The following is a 24001-nucleotide window of genomic DNA, read 5'->3' as shown; positions in this document are numbered from 1 at the left end:
CAAGTTATACCAGATCTTCTGAATATGGGGGTATTTTTAGGAGTAATACTCCTTGGTTAAACTTTCATCTAAAGTTTCTTAAGATATTGACTAATGTGTGGTAAAGTCTTTACTATAACCAATGTCAGTATTAATTAAATTGGAAATGAGATAAAAACTCAACTAGGGGCTCCTAGGTGGCTCAGTCAGTTAAGTGTCGACTTCAGCTCAGGTCATGATCTCATGGTTCATGGGTTCAAGCCCCACATCAGGCTCTGTGCTGACAGCCTATTTCAGATTCTGTGTCTCCCTCTCTCTCTGCCCCTCCCTGCTCATGCTCTATCCCTGTCTGTCTCTCAAAAATGAATAAACATTAAAAAAAATTTTTTTAACTCTTATTCATTTTTGAGAGACAGAGACAGCTTGTGAGCGGATGAGGTGCAGAGAGAGAGGGAAACACAAAATCTGAAGCAGGCTCCAGGCTCCAAGCTGTCAGCACAGAGCCCGACGTGGGGCTCAAACTCACAAACTGTGAGATCATGACCTGAGCAAAGTCGGACGCTCAACCAACTGAGCCACCAAGGCGACCCCCCAAAATTTTTTTAACTCAACTAAAACATACATTCTTTGAGTTTGATATCTTTCAGAGGTGATTTTTATGTGTTTGAATTACAAATCTACTTAGATCCTGAATGATTTTTTCATGCTAATGAAAGTAATGCATGACTAAGCCTTGAGCATACTTGTAGGATTGGTAGGATGAGAAAAATGAACATGACTTATCAATGATCTATAGAAAATACATTCTTAATTCAAACAATCTGTTAGAAAAATGATATTGAATAAATTTATTTTTCCATCAGAAGGGGGAACTACTTGGGGATTAAAACTATCACAGTCTTAAAATCCCCAGCCTCATTTATTTACCTACTGGTGAGCACAATTAGCTGTTACTGTATAAAGGCATGTCCCTGCTGGGGTAATGTCTCAACCTCTGTACACAAGGTTATGGCTAATAAGAACTTCTGGGCACATAAAAGGAGATGAGTAATTGAAGGACATGGCATGCTGAGTGTGTTCTTTCTCTTTACTAGGCATTTGGGCCTGGACTTGGTGCCTCGAAAGGACTTTGAAGTAGTGGATTCAGACCAGATTAGTGTCTCAGATCTCTATAAAATGGTAAGAAATCTAACACAGGGTAAGCTTGTTCCTACACACTTCATTATTTCTTCTTTGTTTGTTATTCCTACTTACACTATGAAACAGTATTGCTAAAATTGTTCCTTTGTCTTTGTCCCAGTGTATGTAAGGGATCTGCCTTATTCTGACACTACATATCACCATTGCTTTCTAAATGGAAATACTGTGCAAGGCTGTATTGTAACATCCAGGGATCATTTATCTGTTGGTTTTGCTAGTGAATGGAGTTCCTTCAGCCTGCATCCAAAATTCTGTCTCTCACCACCTCTTAAGAAGGGAAGGTAGTTGAAGCTGTAAAGATCCAGTTTATTGGTTAATGTAGTGATTGAACCTGGAAATAATTTAAAATATAGTAAGAGACAGACGTGATACATCCTTAGCTATCTATTGGCTGTTACTAAAATGTATTGAGTTAATTGATGATGAAGATTACATTTTACAGCCTGAATGAGAAGTAACCAAAGGTAAAAAATTTTAAGGTAAAACAAATAAAGATCAGAAGCCTCAGGTGACTATTAAGCTTAAACTAAGGGACTGGGTAAAATATTGCTTTGTGGAGTTACGTATTTGAGTGTTTATTGAAATAATTACAAGTTTCTATTTAAGGAAAATGTAATTTTTTAGGTAACTTTGAGGATACAAAGTATGTTGCCTGGTCAAGGACCTTTGGAAATTTGCCTAAGTTACACACAAGTAACATATCAATTGCTAATGTATATTTGCTAGTGTAGGAAAGCATTTGTGTATAGTTGCCCTAACTATGCTCTGTTCAGTATGATGCTGTAAAGCATGAGATTTAGAGATTAAAGATGAACAAGACTTATCCCATCCCTCGAGAATATCACCATCTGGAGTATCGATGTTCTTTACCCTTTCTGGGTCATGGAGATCAGAGAGAATTTCTTCCCAGGACAATGCAAGTATGGTTTTGCATACAAAGTTTTACCCTCAATTTTAAGTAATTGAAAGTTACTTCTGATGTTTTCCCATGAAGTCCATACATGGCCCCCAGGTTGAGAAACTAGTCTAGTGGGATCAAATAGACCACAAACAAACAATTCCCCTATATGTGCTGTATGCCATAAATGTATTAAGATGTTGTTAGAGGGAGTGACTGATTATCTGGGGCTGGGAAAAATCAGTGAAAACTTCCAGAAACAGTAATACTTACTGTAAACCTTGAGGGGTAGACAGGGGATCACCCAAAAGACAAAAAAGAAGGAGAGACATTCCAAAATGGAATAGAGAAGCGGTAGTTCCAGGAAACTATCAGATATTTGGTAAGTCTGGCACGTAAGTGTGTGTTAATAATTGGGAGGTAAGTCACAGAAGGAGGCAAGGGTCAGATCATGAAGAGTTTTATAAGCCCCATGTTACACTTTGTCCAGTAGTCTGGTATAGCTATGGGAGTAACATGATCGGATATGGGTTTCAAATGCTGACTCTGTCTATAGAGAATGTAAAATGCAGAAGACTGGAATCAGGAAGGAAAGAGACCACAGAAGTGATTCAGGCAATAAATAATGACTAGACAGCAATAAGAATGAAAAAGAAATGCAGTAGAGAATGTAGATGTTAGTAAATAAAAATGAATTTTGATCAATTAGATGTGGAAAGTGAAGGGTGATTGAGAGTTTGAGGCTAAGACCTCCCCTCAGAATGGTGGCTTAGAGGATGCTATTTTTGATGAGGATTTTGCATTTTATTCTAAGTGTGACAGAAAGCCTATGAAGGTATTTGAGCAGAGGAATCACATAATCTGGCTTACATTTTAAAAGGATCCCTCCAGCTGATGTGTGCAGAAGGACCAGAGTGGGGCAAGGATGGAATTAGGGAGCAGTCATTCAAGCAAAATATTTTAATTTTTGGTATTTGGGCCAGAGTTGGAGCAATGAAAGTAGTAAGAAATTGTTGGATTCTGAATGTGTGTTGGAGACAAATCCATTCAGAGTTGGTGATAGATTGATTTGGTATATGTGTGTACAAAAAAGAGGAAGGTCAGAGAAGAATGACTCCTATGTTTTGATCTTCCCAACTTTGACCTTGTAAAAGTGGAATAGGAAATACTGTGGGAGAGGCAGGTTTCGGAGTATAGCAGTGGGAATCAATACATTGGTCTGGTTTTTCTTTTCAAGTTTGAGATGACTTTTAGACTGTCAAACTGAGATGTTGAAAGTCTGGTGTTCAGAAGTGAAGCTCAGATATAACAACTTCAGAGTCATCAGAATATTATGTGGTATTACCATTTAAAGATGTTGGATGAGATTACCATTACCTTCCACAAACCTTCATACAGTGAAACCCAGTATTCAGCAGATCCTACACAGCACTTCTGGACAGCCAGACATCAATAAACATTGGAGGAAACCTCCCACATAAAAGTCAGAGACAGAACAAATACATGTGAAAGGAAATTGGAAGAAACAGACAAGTCAATAGAAGAAAATGGTGGTTACTGTCTGCAAAGAGAAATCCAGAAACAGCCAAGAAACAGAGTGGAACAATCTAAGAAGCAATTGAAGGAGTTCTAGAAAATTACAAATGAGTTAACTGGGATAAACTTGATAAAAATATTAGAAAACAGGATGACACCAATAAAAAATTAGCAATAGGAGAGAAATGTTAGGAAAGTTAGAGGTTTGATCCAAGAGGTCCAATATCCAGATAATGGAGTTAAAGAAGAAAGAACAGAGATAAAGAAATAAAATTACTGAAGAAATCATATTAAAAATTTTTCCAGGGTAGTGATATCACCAAGATGGTGGAGTAGAAGATTCCATCCCCTGTCCTACCATGAAGATCAACATTTAGACAGGCACAAATGAAAGATAGCTCTGGGAGAGCTTAGAAGAAAACCATCACTTAAGAAGCTTCAGCAACACAGTGGAGCAAAAAAACCTCAGAATAACCAGACAAAAAGCATAGGAAGAACACTTTCATTTTGCTACATCATTCCATGCCCCAGGCTGGCACTACGCAGCACCAAGAAGGAACTCCCTAGCCTAAAAGGATTCCCCTCTCCAGGAAAAGGAGAAGAGGATTGGCGACCAGCCTTCCCAGCCCTTCAGGCACTGTATAAAGGATCCTCTTCAATTTTACCCCATCAAGAGACTGGCAAAGCTGAGACATCTAGAGATAGGTAGGAACAAGGAAAAGGACAGGGGCTACCCATATCTGCCATGCGGCAAGAGTGACCATGGTTCCCACTGGCCTGCTGGGTATAGGATCCCAGCAGCCTTCACTTCTGAGGACTTGAACAACCCTTATAGATGCTGCAAACCCCCTCAGCTTTCATCACTGACGTCCTCGTCATGGGCCCTAGGAGACTGCTGCACCTCAGCATCTTTCACCTTTGAAGAAACCAGTGGCCAGCAAAGCTGCCACAGAACCCCTGCAAATTTTCTCACCCAAGTTTTTCACCCTGCAGGTATTTGCCTTCACAGATGCCAGCCCCCTAAGCACCTCCTGCTCCTTCCCCACCCCTCTCTGGGGCATTAAATATGCAGCAGCTAGCCTAGACCCTGTGGCTGTGCACATGTAACATGCAAGCCTAGATTCCCATGGCTGACCTCTGTGGTTGTGCATATGTTCATATGTAGCCCCTGCTGCTGCGTACCTGCTGGCCTGACTTCTGTGATTGACCTTCATTGCCGTGCATGCTCCCATGGTGAACTCCTGTATACACAGGAGTGTATGCCAATAACCAAGGCCCCCACAGCTGCTTATGGGCCCAGATCTGCCCTTGACAATTGTCCGTGGCCTTCATTGCTGGGCACACCTAAAGCTAACCCCTGAAGCTATGCACCTGCATACTGCCAGGCCAGTCTCTGTCCCAGTCTCCACTGCCTCCTACAGCTATGCGAAGGCATGCCAGTAACCAGAGCCCCTGCAGTTGCTAGTGCATGTGCAGTTGGCATCTGCCTCTTGTGCTGGTCCCATTAACTGTGTGTCCTGCAGCTTTCCCCTGACACTTTGCAGGTACCTTGAAGCTGAAGGTATACCTACTACTAGCTCTGACCACCACTGCTGCCTGCCCAGGTTCCTAGACACTGGACTTGGAAGAGCCACTGAGGACCCCACCAACCATTGCAGACACTGTAGACCCTCTGCACCTCTCTACGAAATCCCATGGTTGTCGCTATTGTTGACCCATGTGGCCTAAGCCAGTGAGACACACACTCCTGGCCCCAGAATTGCCATATGCCCTGCACTTGGCATCCTGCACCACTAGACCCAGAGTCATAGCATTCTCTAGCATCCCCCTACCTATCAGTGAAGATCTTTCCTCACTGAACTCATTCAGTATAGTCTTGAAATGGTGACTGCTCTTCACATAGACAGATAAATATTCAAGAGTACAGGAATCACAAAGAATCAGGGAAATGTGACATGAGCAAAGGAACACAGTAAACTTTCAGTGACCCCAAAGAAATGGAGATATACAAATTGCTGACAGATAATTCAAAATAATTGTTCTAAGATGCTCAGAGGGCTTGTAGCTCTCACAAAAAAAAAAAAATTTCAACAAAACTGGGTAAATAATACAAGAACAAAATGAAAAGTTCAACAAAAAGAAAATATAAAAAACAATGAAATAAATTTTGGAGCTGAAGGATACAAAGACTGAAGAATCAATAGAAAGCTTCAATATCAGAATGGACTCCTACAACTATATGGTCAATGAATCTTCAACAAAGCAGGAAAGACTATTCAATGGAAAAAAAGAAGACAGTCTTTTCAACAAATAATGTTGGGAAAACTGGACAGAAACATGCAGAAGAATGAAACTGGAACACTTTCTTACAACAGACACAAAAATAAATTCAAATGAAGGACCTAAACAGGAGACAGGAAACCATCAAAATGCTAGATAACACAGGCAACAACCTCTTCAACCTTGGCCGGAGTAACTTCTCACTAAGAGTAACATCTCACGAAAGGCCAGGGAAACAAAAGCAAACATGACCTATTGGGTCTTTTCTTAAAATGTATTACTTTAAAATTTTTTTATATAATTTTATTTTTTAAAATTTACATCCAAATTAGTTAGCACATAGTGCAACAATGATTTCAGGAGTAGATTCCTTAGTGCCCCTTACCCATTTAGCCCATCCCCCCTCCCACACCCCCTCCAGTAACCCTCAGTTTATTCTCCATATTCATGAGTCTCTTCTGTTTTGTCCCCCTCCTTGTTTTTATATTATTTTTGTTTCCCTTCCCTTACGTTAATCTGTTTTGTCTCTTAAAGTCCTCATATAAGTGAAGCCATATATTTGTCTTTCTCTGACTAATTTCATTATTTTTTAATTTTTTTAACGTTTATTAATTTTTGAGAGAGAGAGAGAGCATGAGCAGGGAAGGGGCAGAGAGAGGGAGACATAGAATCCGAAGCAGGCTCTGGGCTCTGAGCTGTCGGTATAGAGCCTGACAGAGCTCTAACTCATGAACTGTGATATCATTACCTGAGCGGAAGTTGGATGCTTAATCGACTGAGCCACCCAGGCACCCCAAACTCTTAATCAAGATAAAAAGCTTCTGCACAGTGAAGGAGATGATCAACAAAACTAAAAGGCAGCCTGCAGAATGGGAGAAGATATTTGCAAACAACATATTTGATAAAAGGTTAGTATCCAAAGTCTGTAAAGAACTTATCCAACTCAACATCCAAAAAAAAAAAATAATAATAATAATCCAGTGAAGAAACAGCAGAAGACATGCATAGATACTTTCCAAAGAAGACATCAGATGGCTAACAGACACATGAAAAGATACTTAACATCACATCATCAGGTAAATACAAATCAAAAGCATGATGAGATACCAGCTCACACCTGTCAAAATGGCTAAAATTAACAACACAAGAAACAAAAGGTGTTGGTGAGGATGCAGAGAAAGGGGAACCCTCTTGCACTTGTGGTGGGTTGCAAACTTGAGCAGGCACTCTGGAAAACAATATGGAAGTTCCTCAAGAAACTAAAAATAGAACTACCCTATAATCCAGCAATTACACTATTAGGAATTTACCCAAAGAATACAAAAATACAGATTCAAAGGGGGTACATGCACTCCAGTGTTTATAGCAGCTCTGTCAACAATAGCCAAATTATGGAAAGAGCTCAAATATCCATCGACTGATGAATGGATAAAAAGATGTGGTACATATATACAAGGGAATACTGCTTGGTGATGAAGAAGAATGAAACCTCTCCATTTGCAACAACATGGATGGAAATAGAATGTATTATGCTAAGCAAAACAAGCCAGTCAGAGAAAGACAGATACCGTGACTTCACTCGTGGTATTTAAGAAACAAAATAGATGAACATAGGAGAAAGGAAAGAAAAATGAGATAAAAACAGAGAGGGAGGCAAACCATAAAAGACTCTTAACTACAGAGAACAAACTGAGGGTTACTGGAGGGGAAATGGGTAGGGGATGGGCTAAATGGGCGTTAAGGGCACTTGTTGGGAAGAGCAGCGGGTGTTCTATGTAAGTGATGAATCACTGGGTTCTACTCCTGAAACCAGTACTACACTGTATGGTAACTAACTTGAATTTAAATAAATAAATGTAAATATTTTTTAAATGCCAATGGGATTTTTTAGAAATGAAATTCTAAATTTCATATGGAACCACAATAGACCCTGGAGGCATCACACTTCCTGATTTCTTTTTTTTTTAATTTTTTAATGTTTATTCATTTTTGAAAGACAGAGAGACAGAGCACAAGCAAGGTTGGGGCAGAGAGAGAGGGGGGCACAGAATCTGAAGCAGGCTCCAGGCTCTGAGCTGTCAGCAGAGCCCAACGCAGGGCTCAAACTCACGAACCGCGAGATCATGACCTGAGCCAAAGTTGGATGCTCAACCAACTGAGCCACCGAGGCTCTCCTCTGATTTCAGACTACATTATAAATTTACAGTAATCAAAACAGTATGGTACTGGCTTGATGAACAGACCAGTGGAGCAGAATTGAGACCCCAGAAATAAACCCACACGAAATGGTCAACTAATGTTTGCAAGGGAGCCAATAATATTCAATGAGGGAAGGATAGTCTCTTCAGTAAATGTTGGGAAAACTGGATATTCAAATGCAGAAGAATGAAAATTGTACTTCTATCTTACACTGCTCACAAAAATTAACTCTAAGGACTTAAATGTTAGACCTGAAACTGTAATCTCCTAGAAGAAAACATAAAGCAAAGCTGCTTGACATTGCTGTTGCCAGTGGTTTTTTAATATGACACCAAAAGCACAATAGCAAAAGCAAAAATTAACAAGTGGGACAACATTAAAACAAAACAGTTTCTGTGCAGCAAAAGAAACAATTAACAAAATGAAAAGTCAGCCTACAGAAGAGGAGAAAATATTCACAAACCATAAAGGGTTAATATCCAAACTATGTAAGGAACTCCTAAAGCTCAAGAGAAAAAACAGTCTGATTTTTTAAATGGGCAGAGGATCTGACTTTTTTCCAAAGAAGACACAAAAATACATGAAAAGGTGTTCAGTATCATTAACCGTTAGGGAAGCACAAATCAAAACCACAATGAAATATTACCTCACATCTGTTAGAATGCCTGTCATCAAAAAGACAGGAGGTACTAACTTCCAGTTATAAAATAAATAATTCACCGAGTTGAAAGTAAAGCCTAGGGAATATAGTCAGTAATAACATAACGACATTGAATGGTGACAGATGGTGACTACACTTAACTGTAGTGAGCATTGAGTAATGTATCGTATTGTTGAATCAGTGTTGTACACCTGAAACTAATATAACACTGTATGTTGATTATATTTTAATAATAAAAAATAAAAGAGAAAAAGAATTTTTTAAAAGATGAGATAAATAGTGGCAAGGATATGTAGCAAAGAGAACTCTCGTGCACCATTGTTGGAAATAGAAATTTGTACAGTCACTGTGAAAAGCAGAATGGAGATTCCTCAAAAAATAGAAAATAGAACTGTATGATCCAGCAATTCCACTTTTGGGTATATATCCAAAGAAATTGGAATTCAGATCTCAGAGGATAGCTGTACTTCCTTGTTCATTGAAGCACTATTCACAGTAGCCAAGACATAGAAACACTTAAGTGTCCATTGATGGATGAATGGAGAAATAAAATACAGTATATATGCAATAAAATATTAATCACCCATAATAAAGAAGGAAATCCTACCATTTATAGCAAAATTGATGAACCCTGAGAGCATTGTACTAAGTGAAATAAATCAGAGAATGACAAATAATACTTTATGATCTCATTTATATGTGGAATTTTAAAAAGCTGAAATAATAGAAACAAAGAGTAGATTGTTGGTTGCCAGGGGTGGGGAGTAGGGGAAATGAGATATTAGTCAAAGGGTACAAACTTTCAGTTACAAGAGGATTAAATTCAGGGTATCTAATGTAACACATGGTGACAGTCGTTCACTATAGTGTATTGTGTACTTGAAGGTTGTTAAAAGAGTAGATCTTAAATGTTCTCACCATACCAACAACAACAAAAAAAGGTAATTATGTTAGGTGAAAGACGTGTTAACTAACCTTATTTTGGTACTTATTTTGCAATATTATATGTGTATCAAATCATCATGTTGTGCACCTTAGACTTATATAATATGTTAATCATATCAGTAAAGCTGGCAAAAAAAAAAAAAAAAACCTTTTCCAGAGCATAGATATGAGTCTCCAGATTGAAAAGTCCTAATAAGTATTTAGCACTTAATTGTGAAATTTTAGCTCACTAAAGTTGAAACCTCCCAGTGAGAAAAATAGGTCACCTACTAAGGATTTGTCCTAAGAATAGCATTTGTCTTCCTAATAGCAACGCTGAAAACTAGAAAATAACGAAACACTGCCTTTAAAATTCTGAGGGAAAATAAAATTTGTCTTAGAATTCTGCATTTACTCTGCTATATTATCAATCAAATGGGAAAGTTGCCCGAAGAAAATTTTGGTCACTCAAAGTATAAAGCAAATGAATAAAAAGTCTGTAACTCTTTTTTAGGAAACTATGAAACAATAAATTATTTGTTTAAAATAAGGGAGTAAACGAAAAGATGCTATTAGCATCTTTTGCTATACAGCATCCTGTGCCATACAGGAAAGGGAATGAAAGGAGAAGGGCAGAGAATTCTCAGGTTACCATCAGAGGAACATTCCAGGATGACAGTTGTGCAATAGGCCTAGACAGTAACTGGTCTAGATGAAAGCAGAGGGGCAGTCAGGAGGAAATGTCTCCAGGAGAAAAATGACTTCATAGAGTATTTGGTAGTTTTATCCATAGCAGTCTACATATTTAATGCAATCCCTATCAAAATACCATCAGCATTTTTCAGAGAGCTAGAGAAAACAATCCTAAGATCTGTATGGAACCACAAAAGACCCCGAATAGTCAAAGCAATCCTGAAAAAGAAAAACAAAGCTGGAGATACCATGATTCTGGATTTGAAACTATATTATAAAGCTGTAGTCATCAAGATAGTATGGGACTGGCACAAACACAGTCAATGGAACAGAATAAAATACCCAGAAATGGACCCACAACTATATAGTCAACTAATCTTCAACAAAACACGAAAGAATATCCAATGGAAGAAAGACAGTCTCTTCAACAGTTGGGAAAACTGGACAGCAACATTCAGAAGAATGATGCTAGACCACTAGCTTAGACCATACACAAAAATAAGTTCAAAATAGATGAAAGACCTAAATGTGAGATAGGAAACCATCAAAATCCTAGAGGAGAAAAAAGGCAGCAACCTGTCTGACCTCAGCCAGAGCAGCTTCTTTCTAGACACTTCGCCAAAGGCCAGGGAAACAAAAGCAAACATAAACAATTGAGACTTATGATAAAAAGCTTCTGCCAGTAAAGGAAACAATAAACAAAACTAAAAGGCAGCCTACATAATGGTAGAAGGTATTTGCAAATGACATATCTGATAGAGGGTTAGAATCCAAAATCTATAAAGAACTTAGCAAACTCAACTCCCAAAATACAAATAATCCAGTGAAGAAATGGACAGAAGACATGAATAGACACTTTTCCAAAGAAGACATCCATATGGCTAACAGACACATGAAAAGATGCTCAACATCACTCATCAACAGGGAAATACAAGTCAAAACCACAATGAAATACCACCTCACACCTGTAAAAACAGCTAAAATGAGCAGCACAGGAAACAACAGGTGTTGGTGATGTTGTGGAGAGAGGGGAACCCTTTTGCACTGTTGGTGGGAATGCAAACTGGTGCGGCCACTCTGGAAAACAGTATGGAGGTCTCAAAAAATTAAAAATAGAACTATCCTGTGATCCAGAATTTGCAGTACTGGGTATTTATCCAAAGGATATAGGTCAAAGATTAGTTGGCCATACATTTGTGGGTTTAATTCTGGGGTCTCTATTCTATTCCATTGGTCTACGTGTCTGTTTTTGTGCCAATATCATACTGTCCTCATGATTACAGCTTTGTAGTTGAGGCTAAAGTCTGGGATTTTGATGCCTTCCGCATCTGTTTTGAAGGGGCACATGTACCCCAATCTTTATAGCAGTGGTATCAACAATAGCCAAGTTATGGAAAGAGCCCACATGGAGTGTCCATTGACTGATAAATGGATGAAAAGATGTGGCATATATTGAATACTACTTGTGATGAAAAATAATGAAATCTTGTCATTTGCCACAACTAGAGGGTATTAGGTTAAGCGAAATAAGTCAGAGAAAGCTATTAAATGGCTTCATTCATATGTGGAATTTGAGAAACACAACAGAACACAGGGGAACGGAAGGAAAAATAAGATAAAAACAGAAGGAGGTAAGCTATAAGAGACTCTTAAAGACAGAGAACAAACTGAGGGTTGCTAGAGGGGAGGTGGGTGGGAGATGTGTTAAATCGGTGATGGGCCTTAAGGAGGGCATTTGGAGACAAACATTGGGTGTCATATATAAGAGATGAATCACTGGGTTCTACTCTTGAAGCTGAGACTATACTGTGTATTAACTAACTTGAATTTAAATTTAAAAAAGCACACAATGAGATACCACCAAACTCTCTCACTTTGGAGAGAGCCCAAATATCCATCAACTGATGAATGATAAAGAAGATGTGGTATAATAATGAAGAAACAGGAAGAGAAATAAAGAAACTGAGCCCATTCACAATTGCACCAAGAACCATAAAATACCTAGGAATAAACCTATCCAAAGATGTAAAAGATCTGTATGCTGAAAACTACAGAAAGCTCATGAAGGAATGGAAGAAGATACAAAGAAATGAAAAAACATTCCATGCTTATGGATTGAAAGAATAAATATTGTTAAAATATCAGTACTTCCCAAAGCTATCTACACATTCAATGCAATCCCAATCAAAGTTGCACCAGCATTCTTCTTAAAGCTAGAACAAGCAATCCTAAAATTTGTATGGAACCACAAAAGACCCCTAATAGCCAAAGTAATATTGAAGAAGAAAACCAAAGCGGAAGGCATCAAAATCCCAGACTTTAGCCTCAACTACAAAGCTGTAATCATCAGGACAGTATGATATTGGCACAAAAACAGACACGTAGACCAATGGAATAGAATAGAGACCCCAGAATTAAACCCACAAATGTATGGCCAACTAATCTTTGACAAAGCAGGAAAGAATATCCAATGGAAAAAAGACAGTCTCTTTAACAAATGGTGCTGGGAGAGCTGGACAGCAACATGCAGAAGAATGAAACTAGACCACTTTCTTACACCATACACAAAAATAAACTCAAAATGGATGAAGGACCTGAATGTAAGACAGGAAACCATCAAAACCCTAGAGGAGAAAGCAGGAAAAAACTTCTCTGACCTCAGCCGCAGCAACTTCTTACTCGGCACATCTCCAAAGGCAAGGGAATTAAAAGCAAAAATGAACTATTGGGACCTCATGAAAATAAACAGCTTCTGCACTGCAAAGGAAACAATCAACAAAACTAAAAGGCAACCGACAGAATGGGAAAAGATATTTGCAAATGACATATCAGACAAAGGGCTGTATCCAAAATCTATAAAGAGCTCACCAAACTCCACACCCGAAAAACAAATAATCCAGTGAAGAAATGGGCAGAAGACATGAATAGACATTTTTCCAAAGAAAACATACAGATGGCCAACAGTCACATGAAAAGATGCTCAACGTCGCTCCTCCTCAGGGAAATACAAATCAAAACCACACTCAGATACCACCTCATGCCAGTCAGAGTAGCTAAAAACGAACAAATCAGCAAACTATAAATGCTGGCGAGGATGTGGAGAAACAGGAACCCTCTTGCACTGTTGGTGAGAATGCAAACTGGTACAGTTGCTCTGGAAAACAGTGTGGAGGTTCCTCAAAAAATTAAAAATAGAACTACCCTATGACCCAGCAATAGCACTGCTAGGAATTTACCCAAGGGATACAGGAGTGCTGATGTATAGGGGCACATCTACCCCCATGTTTATAGCAGCACTCTCAACAATAGCCAAATTATGGAAAGAGCCTAAATGTCCATCAACTGATGAATGGATAAATATGTGGTTTATATATACAATGGAATACTGCTTGACAATGAGAAAGAATGAAATCTGGCCATTTGCAGCAATGTGGATAGAACTGGAGGGTATTATGCTAAGTGAAATAAGTCAGGCAGAGAAAGACAGATACCATATGTTTTCACTCGTATGTGGATCCTGAGAAACTTAACAGAATACCATGGGGGAGGGGAAGGGGAAAATAAAAAGTTACAGAGAAGAGGGAGACAAACCATAAGAGACTCTTAAAAACTGAGAACAAACTGAGGGTTGATGGGAGGTAGGGGAGAAGGGAAAGTGGGTGATGGGCATTGAGGATGGTACCTGTTGAGATGAGCGCTGGGTGTTGTATGGAAACAAATTTGACAATAAATTATATTTAGTTTTAAAACAATAAAAAGGAAGATGTGTGTGTATATATATACACACATGCATTCACACACATATGCATACAATGGAATATTACTCAACTTCAAAAAATGAAATTTTGCCATTTGCAGTGACGTGGATGGAGCTAGAATGTATTATGCTCTAACACAGTAAGTCAGAGAAAAACAAATACCATATGATTTCACGCATGTGGAGTTTAAGAAACAAAACAGATGAACATGGGAAATTGGGGGAGGGAAGAGAGGGAAACAAACTACAAGAGACTCTTAACAATAGAGAACAAACTATGGGTTGATGGAGGGAGGTGGATGGGAGATGCGCTAGATGAGTGATGGGTATTAAGGAGGACACTTGTTGTGATGATCACTCAGTGTTGTATGTAAGTGACGAGTCACTGAATTCTGCTCCTGAAACCAATACTGCACTGTATTTTAACTAACTAGAATTTAAATATAAACTTGAAAGAAAAAGAATATCGTACCATATGGAGGATGTTTTTGAAAGGTATTTTATAAAGCTGTAGAAGAACATAGGAAAGGGCCCTGTAACTTAAATAAAACTAAGATTGCCTTTTTAAGAATTTTTTATTATTTTCAATGTTTATTTATTTTTGAGAGAGAGACAGACCATGAGTAGGGGAGGGGCAGAGAGCGAGGGAAACACAGAATCTGAAGCAGGCTCCAGGCTCTAAGCTGTCAGCACAAAGCCCGACATGGGGTTCAAACCCACAGACCATGAGATCATAACCTGAGCTTAAGTCAGATGCTCACTGACTGAGCCACCCAGGCACCCCAAAAACTAAGACTTCTAAAACAAAAGCAAAATGTAGAAGACAGGAAATGTAATTGAAATACACTGTTTGGCTCACCAGTGAACTATATTTAAGTTACAGTCACTAACAAGTTTTAACCAAAAATTGGGAGATATTAGGAAGATAGATGAAGGGAAGTGAATATAAACAAATGTGAAAATCCTCACTACCATTATAAGAAGCTAATAAATAAATCTAAAACTTCACAAAAAGAGAGCTTTATAAATGTGACATTTAGAAATACTTGATAAATTTTAGAAAAAAAACATAATAAAGAGTTAAAAGTACTTATCTTAGGAAATAGTACAGGATGAACAGAGGACTGATAATTTTATTGCAAGACTTTTTTTTATGTTTGCCAACTTAATAGGCATGATTGTTTCTTATTGTTTTAATTTTCATTTGATTACTAGGGAGGTTGAACATAGTGTTATAAGTCTACTGATTGAATTGCATTTTTTTTTTCTGAATTATCAGTGTGTCTCTGGCCCATCCCCCCCCCCAACTGGTAGTCTTTCAGCAGTTTATTTTTTTAATATGAAATTTATTGTCAAATTGGTTTCCATACAGCACCCAGTGCTCATCCCAACAGGTGCCCTCCTCAATAACCGTCACCCACCCTCCCCTCCCTCCCACCCCCCATCAACCCTTAGTTTACTCTATTGCAAGACTTTTAAGGCTATTTAACTTTTAAACCTATGTGCTTATATTACTTTTAATACATTTAAATGTTAATTTTAAAATGTTGACTTCTCAAAAAGACCAAAGAAAGATTCAAGTCTCTTTTTTTTATTTTATGCTGTCTTTTATCCCATGTATTTGCCTTTAGATAAAAGAACTAGATATTCAGAAGAAAAAAATGATTTTGAAAGTCCATAAATTTATTGAAAACAACTTATTTTTATGTTAAATTGCATATAGTAAATGCACAGCAAGTGTTTTGATTAAATGTTAAATTTACCAAGAAGTTTCAAAGGAATAACCTTTTAAAACCTTTTTGTATTAACATTTAAATCTATTACTGGAAATTACAAAGGCTCCATGTGAAACTTTCTGAATATAATATTCCTTGTCACTCATTTTGCAAGAAAACCTTTATGAATAGGATTATACCTTAAGTTTACATTTAGAAATTTTGTTTTTCATTAAAAAGATCAATCCCCTGTGCAAGTGTTCAGTGGTAATAATTGGTAAAAATCTCTTTATATGCACAGATTTTCTATTCTATATGACAAGAACCAGAAGAATCCCCTAATTCTCCTCAGTTCTTGCTTCTGCATAATAACAAGTCCAAATGCACTTTCAACGACAGAGAACTGGTGCCACCCAAACTAAAAAGCATTTCAAAGGGCAACAACAAAGTATTTGTGTTAATTTTAATTAGCTATGCCTCTTTGGGGAATGTGGACACTTGAAGATTATATAAGAGCTTCTAAATTGTGGGGAGATCTAACAGAATACTTACATTATAACCTCCTGTTATGTTGTTATCTTTCCACATTAGCATGTGTTGGGAACTGTATTAGTCTGTTATCTTCTAGTGCTAATTAATGTTTTTATTAGATCAATGTTTGTACTTTCATTTCTGGACTTAAATCAATTGATTAAATTTGCTAGCAATGAAGCATCGTTTTATTAGTGATCTGACTAAATAGATCTTGTATTTCCTTGTAAGACCCACAATACTTAACACAGTTCCAAATATATATAGCAGGCAATTAATTGTATTATTCAATTGAATAGAATGTCTGAAGTTGCAGGGTTTTTTCCCATATTGGTAGACTTTTGTAGACTAAATGAACCAAAGACTTCAAAGGGCTGAAAACGCCTTCTGTATGGGGGAAATTTGACAGAATAGTAATGTAGTGCATACATTTTTTTAATGAGAAAGGAAAATTTATTCCAAACACAAAGGACACAAAAGCAATTGTAAGAGAATATTTTCTTGAATTATCTGGTAATAAATGAGAAAACTTGGATGAAATAAAAAAGTTTTCCTAGGAAAAGGTAGATTACCAGTATTAACAGAAATACAGATTTAAAAGAAAGAAGTATTAGTATTTGGCTCACCAGACAGACATCTGGCCAGCCAAATATTTTTATATATACTCAACAGAGGTCTTTGAATATTTTATGTTATTAATTATAAAATATGATGGTAACATTAACAGCAAGCAATTCTGTGGGGTTTATAACCAGGAGACAAATTGCTGAATGGTTAGGTAATAACATTTTCAGCGCTAATACATTAGGCCATATTTTTTTCCAAAATGACTATATATACCCCCACTAGCAATGTCCATGCAATTCTTAATTAATTTATATTTTTGATGTACATTGCCCTATGTACTTCAAATATAAAATGATTAAGATAGGGTTTTTTTTGCTCTCTGGGAGGGCAAAGTCTAGAGTTAGGTAGCAAACACACAGAAATAATACATTATGGCCCTAATACAGGTGGTGATGGTTCTGAAGAGGGATATTATCAGCTGGCCAGCTGAATGCCACCTAAAGGGGAAGTGGTTTTTCCCTACGGTGCCATGAAAGAGGTTCCAGAATGTCAGTTTTGATGCTTTACCCACACAACATTTGTTAGACTGGTTTGAAAATTCTCCTCAAATTTGGTGCTTCTAAAATCTAGAATGACATTTGTTATTGTCAAAAAGGAGTTCACCGAAATTAACTATAAACTCCTGTATGTAGTTATAATTGAATATTTGTGTTGAGGAGTGGTAGTCATTTTAGGAGTTAATCAGTAACTCCACTTGAGAAGAATCACTTAGTGTAGTCCCTGAATGTAAAATAGAACAATGGAAAGCATTTTAGGCCAATAACCTTCCCAGTGGGATATGGGTCAGTAAACCATAGAAAACTTTTTTTGAAAGCCTGAGTTTTAAAAATGTTTCATTTATTTTGGGAGAGAGAGAACACAAAATGTGTGCACATGTGAGTCAGGGGAAGGGCAGAGAGAGGAAGAGAGAGAATCCCAAGCAGGCTCTGCACTGTAAGTGCAGAGCCCAATGCGGGGCTCAGTCTCACTAAGCATGAGATCATGACCTGAGCTGAAATCAAGAGTTGGTTGCTTAATGGACTGAGCCACTCAGGCATCCGGAAAGCCTAATTTTTTAGAAAGCTTTTTGTATACATTTTCTTTTATACATATACATTCTATGTGATGATTTCCCCAGCTGTTGGAGGCCTATTTTATTATATTTAATATGCATCATGGGAACATATAGTCCCATCAATGAACATTAATAATCAATAATAAATTACTAATATAGCTAATAATACACATGAATATTTAATAATTAGCAAATATGGCTAGTAAGATACATTTAAATTAACATCTAATTGTATTCAGTTTTCCAAATGGACACATTTAACCCTAAATTAAAAAAATGAAATCAGTCTACTCAGCAACCATCCTTCCTACCCACGTGGTGTAGAATAGTTCACCAAATGAGTGTTGTCTCCCACTTCTAGGTCCCAAAGAGAGCAAATAGAAACTCTCATTGTTGCATTTAACAAGACCAGGGACTGAACATACCAGGTTACCATACCAGGTTAATCTGCACAAAACCCTGTGAGGTTGAGTTCAGCACAAAATGTTATCCTCACTTTTATATGAGCAAAGACAAATGTGAGTCAAGATTTAAAACCAGGTGGTCTCACTTCTGCACTTAGGTCCCTAACTACTGTTCCATGCAGCTTCCTGTTAGGTAATTTGAGCCTCACAGTAACTGAGAGAAAGACAATAAAAGCTTTTATCTCAGTTTTACAGGTGAGGAAAATGTCTCTTGGAGAGAGTAAGCAATTTATCTGATTTCACAACCCTTTTACATTTAGCTGGGATTGGAATCTGCTTCTTCTAACATCAGCCAGCAGCAAAGGAACAGCATGTTGGGGGTGAGGGGTGCTTCAGGTTAAAGACTACACATCCTCCAGAGTAGAAAGCCTGAATAAGCTGGATCTTGCAGCTCAGGAGGTGGTAGAGGGTGTGGAGCAAACAGCACCAAAGCAAAAATCTACTAGCAAGAGCCCATCACTTGGGTGGTTGGTACTCTGAGCTGGAGAGTCTTGTGTTTGAATCCAGACTTTGCCACCTTCTTGCTGTATGATCTTCAGCACGTCACTTTCTTACACCAAGATTTTTATCAGAATTAAATGAGAACATATAAGTAAAAGACTACAGAATGCCTAACATATAGAGGCTGCTGAATAACAGTTACTTTCTTTCCCAGTTGAGTGAATTTTTCTTTTTTTCTTTCCATAGCACTTATCTAGCCGGCAGAGCGTACAGCAAAGCACATCCCAGGTAAGCAGTCTAACTAGGCCTCCCAGTATTTCCCTCAGCTCTTTCTTTTAAGAGATCACAGCATGGGGATGCACCAGCCAGTGATAGCCACCCCTGATGTCTTGATTGTATGCTGCCTTCAATCTAAATGGCCCTGGTCTCTAAGCAGATTTGCCTGGTCTCCACTCACTGCTCTGTGCAAATTTACTTAAGCACAATTAAAATAAAGTAGACGGGAGACTAAAATGAATCCATCTGGGAGAAAATAGAAGTGTCATTTAGTATGGTAGCTATTACCATCTAACAATGTAAATCAAGTGCATCAGGGTGACAGTGTCTCCAAAAAATAACTTTGAATTTAGAAGTTTGTGGAGAATTTATAAATTTGTGATCTTATGGAGACTTTAAGTTCACTCATAAGTTGGAATTACTGTTCCTATATCTCCTCTACTCAGTTTACTTCTCCCAGCTGCATATTTGCCCACTTCAAACCAAGTATATTGACACAGTACTCCCTTACTAGCAGAGAAAACACCTTTTCTCTCTCTTAAATTATCCCCTTTGGTAGTATGAGGAAAGCCAGTCATTTAGTTTTCATTTTATTTATGACCAATGCATGAATAACTAAAATTGGAATCACTGTTTTTTGCCTTCCTCATTAGGTAGATACGATGCGCCCACGTCATGGAGAAACCTGTCGGATGCCAGTGCCACATCACTTCTTCCTCAGTCTGAAGAGTTTCACCTACAATACCATTGGAGAAGATACTGATGTCTTCTTTTCCTTATATGATATGAGAGAAGGCAAGCAGATCAGGTAAAAGTTACTAGAGGTTGTGGTGAGGTTGAGATTGTATAAGGATGGTATTGGTTGGGTCATAAGCATCTCTGGCCTTCAGAGAAGATAGATGACAGAGAAAGAAAAACAAGATTAGGTGACCTCTTCTTACTTAGCAGGGAGTTTTGCCTCAAATCCCAGTTTACCTTGAAGTCATGTGTGGCCTCTTTTTTATCCTGTGCCTATTTCCACATGGAAGTTCAACCCCAGTCTTGGCTGTTACCACCTCAGAGAGAGAAGACGATGCAACTCTTCAGTGCCAGAGAAAACACATAAGAGAAACATAGAACAAAGCAAGTTCATCAGAGAGGTCCAGCTCCAGAATACAGTACCCTGGGCCCTGCCTTGCTGCACGTGGGAGAGAGGGTTCACAGTGTAGTAGGTTAATGGTGTCCTGTCTAAGAGCAGCCAAGCCCTCAATGCCATTCCAGCCCTGCAAAGGGGAGAGAGCATCTTCCAGACTGAAGGGAAGGTTGGTCTGATTCCATTGTTACTCTTTTCCTTGGATTGGAAGAGAGGCCACAGAACGGATCTGATATGCAGCAGACCATGTATTTGGGCAGAGCAGTGAAGCCTTTAAGCATGAGCAAGTGCAGCAGTGCTTTCATCGTGAAAGGTGGGAGGAGTCAAAGAGACATTCCAGGCTTCTGTTTCTCTACAGGCCAGCACGGCTGTGATGGGTGAGATGATCTTTATAGCCAACTTAGACTTTTAGGGCATCCAGACATTTCTCTGTGGTCATCTTCTAGGTGGGGTGGGGAGAAAGTAAATTTGGGGATGCTTTTATATTGCTTGGAAACTTCCTGTATTCAAAGTGCTTTATGGGTTTTTTATTTTTTTTACTTAAAAACTGAAATCATGGTTTCATTTTTCCAATTGCATGTTATATACAAGAAAATTAAAAATGGAAGTTATAACAGTACAAAAGGAAAGCAGTTAGTTTGCATGCTTCCCAATACCTCTGTTCTTGACAGACCTTGCCCCGCAAATTAAAACACCTTGCTTCACTTTGGCATAGGGATAAAATGATACATTTACTGATGGGGGCATGTGGAATTTCCTTGTCACCAGTAGCTCCCAGCATGTGTGTCTAGGAAAGCTGTGGCTAAAGGTAGTTGTGGCAGGGATGACAGCTACAGCTGCTGTGCACAGCTAAGACTGTAGGTCAGGGCTATGGAGATGCAGATTCTGGCTGCTCCTGTTTTCCTCCTAGGTCAGAGATTTGTAAACTTATTACTTATTTTTGTATATGGAAGAATCCTTTCTTTCTTTTTTTTTTAACGTTTTATTTATTTTTGAGATAGAGAGAGACAGAGCATGAACAGGGGAGGGTCAGAGAGAGGGAGACACAGAATCCAAAACAGGCTCCAGGCTCTGAGCTGTCAGCACAGAGCCCAACGCGGGGCTCGAACTCACGGACCGCCAGATCATGACCTGAGCCGAAGTCGGCCACTCAACCGACTGAGCCACCCAGGCGCCCCAAGAATCCTTTCTTTAAGCTAAATTTTATGAGAAAGTTCAATAAATAAAACAGGTAAAATAGAACTACTTCACTGTTGAAGGGAAAGGGGAAATAATAGGAATCTCACTGTGCCCCTTAACCCCACCCAGTATTCTGTGTGACCACTGAAAGTCCATGGGCTGCAGTTTAAAAACCAGAGCACCCTGCTTAATCATCCTTGAGTGCCAGGGATTGTGTCTTCTCTTTCCATGATCACAGCACCACACACAGTGTCTGTGCTCAGTACATGCTTTCTCGGGCTTACTGCGCAGAGAAGATCTAAGCCCAGCAGAGACACCCCAGCTCTGGTCCACGTGAGGTTATTAATGCATCAGTTGTTTTTTCTTTGGGCTTATTATTTGTAATTGAGCCTCAAGAAACAAAATATTTTAAAAGAAGAAAAGTGAAAAAAATGTTCTTTTTTGTAGAGCTGCTGGAAATGTTTTGATCTTTTAAAAACCCCTAGACTAAATTAGAGAACTATACCACCTTCCCATTCACATAATAAAACTGTAAGGTCCTTAGTTGAAAACACTACTTCCTTTCTTTAGTTTTAAGAGTAAACTAGTAAGCAGAATTTAAATCTACATTTAATTGTTAAACATTCTTTCTTTTTCCATTAGGATCTGTGTAGTTGTATAAGCCTTCAAAAATTTTAGTTCAGTCCCAACACAGTGTGGAAGTTCCTCAAAAAATTAAAAATAGAACTACCCTATGACCCAGCAATAGCACTGCTAGGAATTTACCCAAAGGATACAGGAGTGCTGATGCATAGAGGCACTTGGACCCCAATGTTTACAGCAGCACTTTGAACAATAGCCAAATTATGGAAAGAGCCTAAATGTCCATCAAATGATGAATGGATAAAAAAAAAATGATGAATGGATAAAGAAATTGTGGTTTATATATACAATGGAATACTACTTGGCAATGAGAAAGAATGAAATCTGGCCTTTTGTCACAACATGGATGGAACTGGAGAGTGTTATGCTAAGTGAAATAAGTCTTACAGAGAAAGACAGATACCATATGTTTTCACTCTTATGTGGATCCTGAGAAACTTAACAGAAGACCATGGGGGAGGGGAAGGGAAAAAAAAAAGTTAGGGAGGGAGCCAAACCATAAAAGACTCTTAGAAACTGAGAATAAACTGAGGGTTAATGGGGGATGGGAGGGAAGGGGAAAGTGGGTGATGGGCATTGAGGAGGGCACCTGTTGGGATGAGCACTGTGTGTTGTATGGAAATGTATGGAAACCAATTTGACAATAAATTTCATATTAACAAAAATTTTTAGTTCACTGAGCTGATGATGCCAGCTATGTATACTTTCATAATAATTAGGTATTAAACTGGTCATATATTACTTCCTTGAATTAGTTATCAGAGATCATGAAAAGTTAGGAATGTGTGTTAGATCAGGTGCACAGAGTATTGATACAAAGCAGTCAATCTGATCAATCAAACAGTGCTAGTCTAGTGTTCAGTATCGCCAGGACACTCTCACCTCTGTGCTGAGGACAGGTTTGAGCCGGAGGAACAGGCTCCAGAGAGGACCAGCTGTTCTTGCACTGTAAGTCTCATTGCTGATCTGACAGACATATCTCGGGAGGCTCCAGTGCATGGCAGACTGCAAACCCACATAGCATATCCTGATAGATGTTGGTTGATGAGTGTTAAACAGTCTGCAGGAGGGAAGAAGCAGCAGCTGGTAGGACATTAGTAGCTCTGACTGTTTTTGTGACATTTTATCATTCTGAATAAAATTGTAAATATTTAGCCTTGAAATCTAAATCTCTGATTAAGATCTCTCCCCTGAGATTCAGAGCCTCATTTCCTTTTTCCTACCAGACATCTGCCCTTATATGTTCCTCAGACATTTCTACCTCAGCATATCTAAACTGAATTCATTTTCTTTCCTCACACATACACTTCTTCCTGTGTTCCTTAAATCAAGTGAAAGGCATTATCATTTGCTCAGAGATCCATGTCAAAACTTTGGGATCCTTTTAGGCTCCTCTCTCTGTATCTGCTTCCTTTCTCATTTAACCACTATATTTTATCAACTTCTGTCTCCCAAATATCAGCAAAATCACTCCCCCTGCTCCATCCCCCCTGTCACCCCAGATCCTTCACATTTCTCCCCAAATACAGATTCCCTGAATCTACTACCTTCCTACCCTGAGTTACTTTCCACAGCACCACCATACTTATCTTTTAATATATATATATTTTTTTCAATATATGAAATTTATTGTCAAATTGGTTTCCATACAACACCCAGTGCTCATCCCAAAAGGTGCCCTCCTCAATACCCATCACCCACCCTCCCCTCCCTCCCACCCCCCATCAACCCTCAGTTTGTTCTCAGTTTTTAAGAGTCTCTTATGCTTTGGCTCTCTCCCACTCTAACCTCTTTTTTTTTTCTTCCCCTCCCC

The 24001-nt window shown here is 38.4% G+C and overlaps 1 protein-coding gene across 13 annotated transcripts in view; it reads left to right on the top strand.

The window, feature by feature from the left end:
• DOCK3 (dedicator of cytokinesis 3) overlaps positions 1-24001 on the top strand; it is a 561979-nt gene that overhangs the window by 348280 nt on the left and 189698 nt on the right. For all 13 annotated transcript variants that reach the window (XM_027038830.2, XM_027038823.2, XM_027038822.2 and 10 more), the window contains 3 exons: positions 1074-1158; positions 19206-19247; positions 19889-20043. In XM_027038830.2, the coding sequence (XP_026894631.1) occupies positions 1074-1158; positions 19206-19247; positions 19889-20043 (282 nt within the window). The remainder of the gene's footprint in view (positions 1-1073; positions 1159-19205; positions 19248-19888; positions 20044-24001) is intronic.

The sequence above is a fragment of the Acinonyx jubatus genome, chromosome A2 (assembly GCF_027475565.1).
Source record: "Acinonyx jubatus isolate Ajub_Pintada_27869175 chromosome A2, VMU_Ajub_asm_v1.0, whole genome shotgun sequence".
NCBI lineage: Eukaryota > Metazoa > Chordata > Mammalia > Carnivora > Felidae > Acinonyx > Acinonyx jubatus.
This window is presented reverse-complemented; position numbering and strand designations above follow the sequence as displayed.